Source organism: Musa acuminata, chromosome BXJ1-3 (genome assembly GCF_036884655.1).
Source record: "Musa acuminata AAA Group cultivar baxijiao chromosome BXJ1-3, Cavendish_Baxijiao_AAA, whole genome shotgun sequence".
Lineage (NCBI taxonomy): Eukaryota > Viridiplantae > Streptophyta > Magnoliopsida > Zingiberales > Musaceae > Musa > Musa acuminata.
The window spans coordinates 7,957,436-7,967,174 of NC_088329.1; the positions used below are offsets into that span (position 1 = coordinate 7,957,436).

Below are 9,739 nucleotides of genomic sequence, written 5' to 3' on the forward strand. Positions count from 1 at the left end.
TCACCTCACTGTCACTATATAGTTACTACTGCTGTTGGCCAGGTTCTTCCTCTCCATCCCTCAGGATTTTGGCCTCTTTGGTGCTCATTCGTTGTTCTTTATTTAATGTATCTCTTAGTTTCCTTTCCAATTTTGTGATCATCTATAGATCTCGGTGGCTTACTACTTCCTCTTTCTCGCTATCTCTCGAGTTCCCCCTCTACTCTCTGCCGACCCAACCTCTAACCATGGCAGATCCCTTCACTAATTTCTTTAAGGTTTTCCAGACCCACTATCTTTTCTCCGGCAACCCATCGCCGCCACCGGTTGCCATCACCTCCGACATGTACCATGGACACACCAACACGTACCTGCCTCCCCAGACTCCCTCTCCCCCTCTGAGAGAGGCGCTCCCTCTCCTCAGGCTCAGCCCCTCGAGGCACCAAGGGAGGGAGGATAACAACTCTTGCACTGCCTTTGGTGAAGGAGGGAAGGACAAGGCCATGGTGACGGATGGAGAAGTCGACGCTGATGCTGTGACCGTTGCTCTCCACATCGGTCCTCCCAGCCCATGTGCAGTTGATTTGATATCGAGAATATCTTCGACTTCAGAGGATAATATTGGACGCAAGGAAGGAGAAGGCAGCGATGACGACGACGACGATGACGACGACGATGTGGTTCCCTTAGGGTACCCGTCCAATCCCATAGGAAGGATTAACAAGGGACAGTATTGGATTCCCACCCCTTCTCAGATCCTCCTTGGTCCGACCCAGTTCTCTTGCCCCGTTTGCTGCAAGACCTTCAACAGATACAACAACATGCAGGTAACCTTTTGCTCCAGCTCATTACCATGTTCTTGTTTCAGATACCGATCGGTTTCTGCATTTCCTCCTCATGTTGAAGCGATGTGCATCACTTATCCCGAGTCTGGCCTAAGTAGGACTGAGATGGATATTGTGTAGCACCTCTCCTTTTAATGTGATTGAACTTGACATAGTCTAAGTTACGATCATGCTTTTTGTGCTTTTGGAGTTTGTTGATAGATGGTGCGTTGGAAGTTGAAATAACACTGAAAAGATTTCCAGTCCTTTCAGAATTCAGGGTACCTTTGTAAAGAAAGATAAAAATATTCTGCACCACCAGTCACTGAATCAGGAACTCTTCGAACACAACTTCGATTTTACTTAGATATGTATGGGCTGCATCTCCCAAAGTTGAAAGATGATCTCTCTCTCTCTCTCTCTCTCTCTCTCAGTGTGAGAATGTGATACCTCATGCAGTGGATCTTTTATTTTATTTGTTAGATCTCATCCCTCGAGTTCTTTGACCGGCAGGCAAAGTTGCCAACAGTACAAGCGCAGCAGCAACCAAAAGATGAGTGCAGTCTTTTACCACCACAATTCTTCCAGAGGCCCCTCTTGTGTCAGGAAGAATAATTCTATCTTCATACAAGAGAGAACATATTCAAGAGTATCAAACAAAAAGAATTGCCCATTCGCTTACTCTCTTTCTCTCTCTCTCTCTCTCTCTCTCTCTCTCTCTCACTCTCTCCTTTCTTTCTCCATCTGCTAATAATAACCTCAACACTCTAAACGCTTGTACGTGTCAAGAAGAAACAAGATCTGCTACCTAAGCTGGTATCCATATCGAAGCACATCTTTCCCAGGCTTTCATATGTTTTCTCTTAGTTAACTGTTAGATCTCCGTAGAAGTTCTCTCCTGAAGTAGCTATCATTAGAAAACCATGATTCATGATAAGAATGGCACCAGCTTCTTAACTCCTTTCATCTGGTGACACTCTACGTGTAACCACAGATGCATATGTGGGGTCATGGATCACAGTATAGGAAGGGGCCAGAGTCTCTAAGAGGCATCCAGCCGACGGCGATGCTGAGGCTTCCATGCTACTGCTGTTCCCCCGGTTGTCCCAACAACATCGACCATCCCAGATCGAAGCCATTGAAGGACTTCAGGACCCTCCAAACTCACTACAAACGGAAGCACGGAATCAAGCCCTTCATGTGCCGGAAGTGCGGCAAGGCCTTCGCCGTTCGGGGCGACTGGAGGACCCATGAGAAGAACTGCGGCAAGCTGTGGTACTGCATCTGCGGCTCCGACTTCAAGCACAAGAGGTCGCTCAAGGACCACATCAAGTCCTTCGGGCGAGGGCACGCCGCATACGGCATCAACTGCTTGGAGGAGGAGGAGGAGCCGTTGTCGGAGATCGAACAAGACGGCGTCCAATCCCACAAGGGAAGGTAACAACATGGTCTTAGTGATGATGATCGATCGAACTGGCTCTACGGTTAAATTTGGTATTGGTGTACAATTATATCATGCCAAGATACAAGAAACAATGTGGGCATAATAATAATGCCTGGTAAATGGAGAGTCGTGCATCGTAGCATCTCTTTTGCTTCATGCTTGTTTTATGTTTCCTAGCTTAATGGATTGCTGTTCTTAAGCCTGCTCAAGTTAATTAGCATGTATATACCATCATTGTTACTTTCTTGCTCTGATTTGCTCATTCCTCGCATGCACTTCAGATTTCTCACTGCTTTACGTATGTCAGTAGTTTTTGTTCTTTTAATTCTGAAATGGTGTGTGAAATTTGCTTTGGTTGATGAAAATTAACATCACATTTTTTTTGCTTTTTCACTTTATTATTATTATTATTGTTATTATTATTTTTCTGAATAGAACTGTCTCAAAGCTTAGTGTTGCACGAAACATGCATTTGTTTGTCTATCCCAGATTGAGTAACATCAATATAGCTTTTCTCGAATACGTTAAAAGGTTATGGGTGGTCCAGCGTAGCACCCTTTGGATTGAGATGCAGATTTGCCCACCTTCATGATTATTGTTTTCTCTTCTTCTTTTGCCTACCAACACATGAAACTAATAAAAACACTTCTTGCTTCGATAGGCAATGTCAAACTTATGCAATTTTGATAGCTAGACAGATAACTATGAATGATACTGAAAGGATAGCAAAAGATCTATACAGCCGAACGAACCCCAAGGATTAGAGGATCACAGCTACTTCTTAAACCTTTCACTTCATGTCCATATCTCACATGCTCTTTGCACAGAAGAATGAAGCTATTTGCAAGTTCATTGACTTCAGCTAAGGAGACTCGAGACAGTGATGAAGCAGCAGCTGTGGATCCAAGTGGCTTTGATGATAACAAGGTTCATCTAAAACATATCGAGGAGGACTTCGACACAGAGAAGGAAGAAGAAGAAGAAGAAGAAGAAGAAGAAGAAGATATATTTAGGACAGAGTTGGGAAAATAAGGATATAGGTGAAAGTAGATGAAATATGAGACTCGGATCAAACTTAAGTTGGAATAGATCGTTTCCCGACCCACTCCAATCTCTTCTGGATCAACCAAAATTTCATCTCTAGGTATAAATTTCTCAAATAGAAGAACCGTTGAGAAAGCTGTTCGAATCTTTCTTTCTTTCAGCAAACGCAGTGTTTTCACTTACTTTCCTATGATCTGCATGCATACCTGTCAAATAGATTGATTAATCTCCCAAGGGTTGCAACTCCATGGGGTTTATATGTAGAAACTGCAGATAGATGATGCTTTGGGTTAATTAGTGAATGTATCTGTGATGGAGTATGTTACTTGTGCCAATGAGATATATTTCTACATGCACGTCTGCCTTCAAATAGCAAATAACAAGTAGTCATGCTACACATGTTAAACAGTACATATCAATGTAGATATGTTGTAGCATATCAAGGTTTTTGTGCATATCGAATGCATCGTGTATGCCTTCTTTTACAAGTTGTCTAAAAACTACAGCGATAGGAATTTGTCCGTAAGAGGTATATTGTCAAGTCATTTCAACCACAAACAGGCAATCATCTGTATGTCTGTACTGCTGTAGTGGGTTATCAGCATGTAGCTGTACCGAATGCACCAGCACAGTTTGGCTTCTTCTTTCTCCCTCTCTCTCTCCCCTTTAACGACAGTGAAAAGCCTTATATTTCTTTTATTTGCAGTGATGTTCTCTATTCATACAAAAACTATAAGAAGCGAGATTTAGGGTGGAATCTATTGCGTGGTACGCGTAAATGTCGACAACAACACATGAGATATTGAGTGTCGTGATCCAACAGCCCATATGAAGTATGAATGCTTCATGTTATACAAAATAATAGTAACAAAACTTTTAACAGTGACATGGTTATTATTATATATTATTCATATACATGTGAGATGAAGAAAGATAAACTAAGAAAATAATGTTTTAGGATTAAAAGAATTAGATCACATACATAAGATTTGGCGCACAACTTAAATATTTAAGTTTTTAGATTTAATTGATATATAATATGATATATGTGAAAAACACTTGATAACTTAAAATTTTAAGTTTATGAGCTAATTAGCATCTAATATGATATATGTTAGTCCCGATCAATTTAAGAATTTTCTTTTGATTCCGCTATTATACAAACTAAAGATTCAGCGCAATATGAAAACCATAAGATCACTATGTGTTTTTTTTTTGTATAATTAAATGGAATTTAAGACATTGGGGGATTTAATTGCAAACTACTTTCGACTGTCTGCATACAAATTTGCATCTTAAAGGAGATTAAAAGCACATGAATATATATTGCTTCATTGAAGGAATGCATTTAGGACTTTATTCAGGCGGTCAAACTAATGGCTGCTTTCAAACACTTTTTGACTGCCAAAGTCTTCTCAACTGCGTAGGATTGGTAATCATGCTCATCAAAATTACGCTTTGTTTCTCCAAAGGTACGACTCGTGTATCCATATATACAAAAGAGAGTCTATAAGGATGGGGACTCAATTCTAGCATCTCAAGATTAATTTGGGACATCATAAATCAAAATTTAATGTTTTTATTGTTTTACAAAGGTAAGTCATGAAGATAATAGAACTTTATGATGATCTAATAAAATTTGTACCAACCGAGTTCGCCGATAAAAGTTTACGTATCAAAATTCAACTTTATCGAACATGATTTTCCATGCTTCAAAGGCTTAGAAACCAGATGCTTTGCAGTAGAAGAAAAATTAATAGCTTTAATGATATAAAAATATTTTTGGTCTGACAACATAGAATGATAAAGATTAGACTTAAAACAGTGTAGGTCTCAATTTTGCTACATGAATGATTATTCATTGGTAGTAATTTGGTGAACACACGCAGCAAGTGTCCAAATCAAAATACAATTTTGTTTTCAAATGTTTTGAGCATCACATACTGTGTTTGAACTTATTTTAGGTTTGGAGCTTTCAGGATTGATTTTGAGGCGATTGAATCCAATCTTCCCAATTGGAAACTAGCTAAAAATCTATGCAAAAGGAGATATGCGTGTAAGTATGTATGCTTTCTTGATGAGTTTGATAATTGAGCTCATGATTCCCATAACACCAAATAAAAGAATCGCTAGGAGATATGTGGGTGTTAATTGTTTATTATATGTTAATTTGGATATTTTAAGCTGCATTTGCTCCATCATCCTCATGATGTAGATGGCAGACGAAGGCTTTCGTATGTGTGTGTACACTCTGCAAGGAGAGAGAGGTTGCTCTTTAATCCAGAACTGTGAGTAAGGAATAAAAATCCACTGGATATTTACAAGACCAAAACCAAGAAAATAGGGAGTGACATGTAGAGACCCAATATATAATAATAGTGTATCTTAATGAAAGTCTCAGTCAGTCTAGTTGGTAAGTACAATTGGTGTTATTTTTATATTTAATATTTTAAGAGATGCTTGTTTGACTTTCTTTTTTGATTTTCTTCGTGAATGAAATAGAATAGAGTGCTCCGTATTTTCACTTACCGAGAGTACATATACAAATTATATTCATTTATTGTATGATACATAATGAATTTAACATAATTACCTTGATTGAGTATTTGTCAGGTTAAACAATATTCTTTTTTAGCTCTGACTTTATTGTGTATCCTCAATGACTAATTACAAACAATTATATATATATATATATATATATATATATATATATATATATATATATATAGAGAGAGAGAGAGAGAGAGAGAGAGAGAGAGAGAGAGAGAGATTTGTGAACAAGGCAGGGTAGACCTTTTATTAAGAAGGTAAAGGACACGTCTTCTGATGACTACTATGATTGGACAATGATGCATGCACAGCAAAAAGTTAGGGACCACCACGACTCTACACAGACGACGACGACGACGGCCACGGCTAAGAGATGGCGATAGATGATCGGGTTGCTCTGCCTGTGTGGCTCCTCCGTAGCTCGTGCACTATGCTTTGATTGCTCAGAAGGATTCAGGTAGAGATGAGACACGGTAGCCCACATACCGAGATCTTTAACATGCTACTTGTACTGATTGATGCATCGAGCACGTCTCTCTTCTCAACAAGCGACTCTCGAGCTGGGTCGGAAGAAGAAATGAGGCATCTGACTTGGAAAGCAGAGCTTTGGAACAGAAGCGAATCTTTTGAGTTCGTGGAGGTTCGCGTCTCCGTTGTTCGGGGGAAAGAAGGGAGCCTCAAGAGTCGGGCGGGAAGACGGAATCGGAAACACGTGATCAGATTCTGATGACATCTCAGAGCTGCTGCTGCTGGTGGCTTCAGTTCGGGGACCAGAGGAAGAAGAAACAAGACGAGGGGCTTCCCTGACCCCACCCAAAATTCCCTCACACTCAATAAAACTTCAAAATGAAGAGGACAATGCCGGGAAACTCTACTATATATGTCACAGGTATTGCCTTCCGATAAAGAGAAAAGTGATGCTGCCACGGATAACTTGTTCCGTAAAGCTTTTGAGGTTTGCAAGAAACGATCGGACGAGGGAATGAAGGGGAAGCAAGTAAAGTTCAAAAAGGAGCGACAGATGTTTTGGGTTTACGAAAACAAAGCATATGTCGTCATCTCTGTCTCCACCTTTGCCTTTATCGGCTCTTCTTTTCATTGTGAGAGAATATACTCGTCCTCAGGTGTGGTGTGGTGTGGTCCAAGAAAAGGAAACATCAGCACGCCGATGAATGATTGGATTCTCCGTTGGCCCCTCTTTCCTTCGCAGCGCATCAACCGAACAATCAGGATCGTCTGATCGATGGCACATGGGTCGGACTGTGCGGTCAGAATTTGTCCGGATCCAGGACAGTATGTTTCAGACCGGGCTGTACCAGTCCCAACCGTCCGGTGGACCTTAGTCGACTCGACCAACCCTACCCATAACCCAACCCGTGTGTCGTCTTTGGGACCGTCGTGGGTAAGTCGGTGTATCTCCACAGAAGTATGTGCGGCGGATTAGACCATTCCTTGTGCCTCGTGTTGACTGTGTCCGAGCGACTGACGAGCGTTCAGCGGAAGCCATGAATGCCCCGACAGAGGCAACAGCAGTGCAGCGACTGCTCCGTCGTCAGTCCCGTAAGCTGCTGAGCGTTTGGCCACAAAGCCTGATCTGATTCCGGGGGAGTACAAACGTCTTCGGACTGGAATCTTTTGCTACCAGTGATGACATCTGCTCAGAGGCTTTCCTTGGTTGAATTATCTGAGTGAAACATGATGTGGCCAACTCAGTCGTAGACGATGATGAGTGGCAAATCTGAGTCTTGTTGATTCGATGGAGTGCTTAAAATAATATCATATTTATTTTTATTTTTAAAACAATCTCATTTTTATACTTTATAACGAGGTCAATTGAATATGAGGAAAGCATCAGACCTTGTTCTTATCCTATTAAATGGGAAAAACTAGTAATTGATTGGATCAAATTAAATTGTGATGATTTTTGAGATACTGAATGTGATGGTGGTATTAATTTTACTGTTAATATTTTTTTTTTAAATTTATGTTACGGGTATTTTAACATACGAGACAACAAGTATTATGAAGCAAAGGCTATTAGAGAAGGACTCTGTCGAATCAAACTCTAAGATGATGGTCGATACTCTCGATAGACAATCTTCTCCTCCTTGAAGAATTTTGAATATTAAGAGATACGTATTACCTGATATCTACTATGGATGATTGTAAAATAACACATGCATTTCGAAATGAAAATCATATTACTAATCTATTGACCAATAATGATAAGAGCAGCAATTTTTTTTGGGTTTTGGAGGAATCCATTTATTTCGGACTTAGATCTATTGGTTTGTGTTGATGCGAATGGATTATTTTCTTTTATCGATAAAATTCTTTAGATTTTTTTTAAATATTATAGTTGAACGTTAAAGTTATAAAAGAATTTTCGACTTATATAACTTTTTTTTTCCGACTATCATCGGCTAATCTAATTGTCCTTTGAATAAAACTGGATGCAAATTAATTTGCAGTCACGCATTCGCTCTAATTCATGTGTTCATGCATGATTTTTGTTTAGCTGGCTGGGTGACGATTCATCCTTTGCCATTCTCAGTGTTTGCCAGCAGACACAGTGAGCAGCTTTCATCATTTCTCTCCACCAGCTATCATTGGCTCTAAATCCCAATTAGACAACCTTGACATCTCGACGCACAGACCAGCCACCTACATGCATGCATGAGATTTCACAGCACCATCTTATACATCTCCAATGGACAATTAACTATCCAAGCTTTCTAATCACATGTTTGTGTGCTTTATGTGAGCATAAAAAAAATTATTCTTATGCTTCTACCATGTAAAAAATTTTAATATCAAGACATAAAATTTAATAACAATGGATGTAAATTTATAATATGTACCCTTTGATGTTATTCAGAAAATTTTTATCTGATCTATTAATACACCGTCGTCGGATCCATGTAGCGATGTCAATCTATAAGAAAAACTAGACTCGTCTTCTTTTTTTTTTTTATTCTCCATAGGACTACTATGTGAGATGAATAAGGGACAAAGGGGAGATGAAAAAATATCTATATTCTCTCATTGATTGATTTATGTGACTAAAAGAAGATAGAGAAAATTTATAATATCTCAATAATGTCATATATCCTCATCTTCTATTATCTACGGATCCACACATTATGTATATAGCATATGGTATATCCTATATATTTAGATAAGAGTAAATGATTTAGCATATGGTATATCCCTCGATCATCTCCAAAGAAATTCTACCATAATTGGACCTCCTTTCTATTAACCGACAACCATAATCATAATTCAATCATGTCTATAATATATCTTATCTAATTAAATAGGGTAACATAATCTAATATTTTATTTTTTGGTCATATAAAAAATTTAAAATCAAAATAAATAAATAAAATATATTTAAAATAATTATATTTAATTGAATTCTAAAACTTCGAAAAAAAATATTTTTTATATGTGCACAAATTTTATAAAATAGGTCAATAAATCTAATAAACATAATACCACATTAAGTCTAATTACAACGATTTTGAAAAGTTTAATTCGATGAAACCATATCGGAAATGAAATCGAAGTATGCTAGACTTAGAATAGATGTAATAAGTAGTTAAGGTAGAAAAGTAATAGTAATGAAGTGCAAGAAGAAGATGCACACCAAATTTATAGTGGTTCGATCATCATAACCTACATTCACTCCTGATTTCTCCTCCGTTGAGGCTACCGACGTCCACTAATGATCTTCCTTTAATGGGCGAAGATCAACTGCCCTCTTACAACTCGTTTCCCTTTTTGATATACTCAGGAGAGAACCTTTACACCTCATTTTACAAAGTTTCTCTCACTCTGTCTTAAAATAGTCTCTAAACTTTATGAGAATGGACTATATACTTTATAATGGTTTACA

The 9,739-nt window shown here is 38.7% G+C and overlaps 1 protein-coding gene across 1 annotated transcript; it reads left to right on the forward strand.

Moving 5' to 3' along the window:
* On the forward strand, positions 1-2,493 carry LOC135636916 (zinc finger protein WIP2-like). The gene is made up of 2 exons (XM_065149092.1): positions 1-806; positions 1,798-2,493. The coding sequence occupies exons 1-2, from the start codon at positions 228-230 to the stop codon at positions 2,242-2,244; spliced, it is 1,026 nt and encodes a 341-aa protein (XP_065005164.1). The 5' UTR covers positions 1-227; the 3' UTR covers positions 2,245-2,493.
* Positions 2,494-9,739: the final 7,246 nt, after the last annotated feature.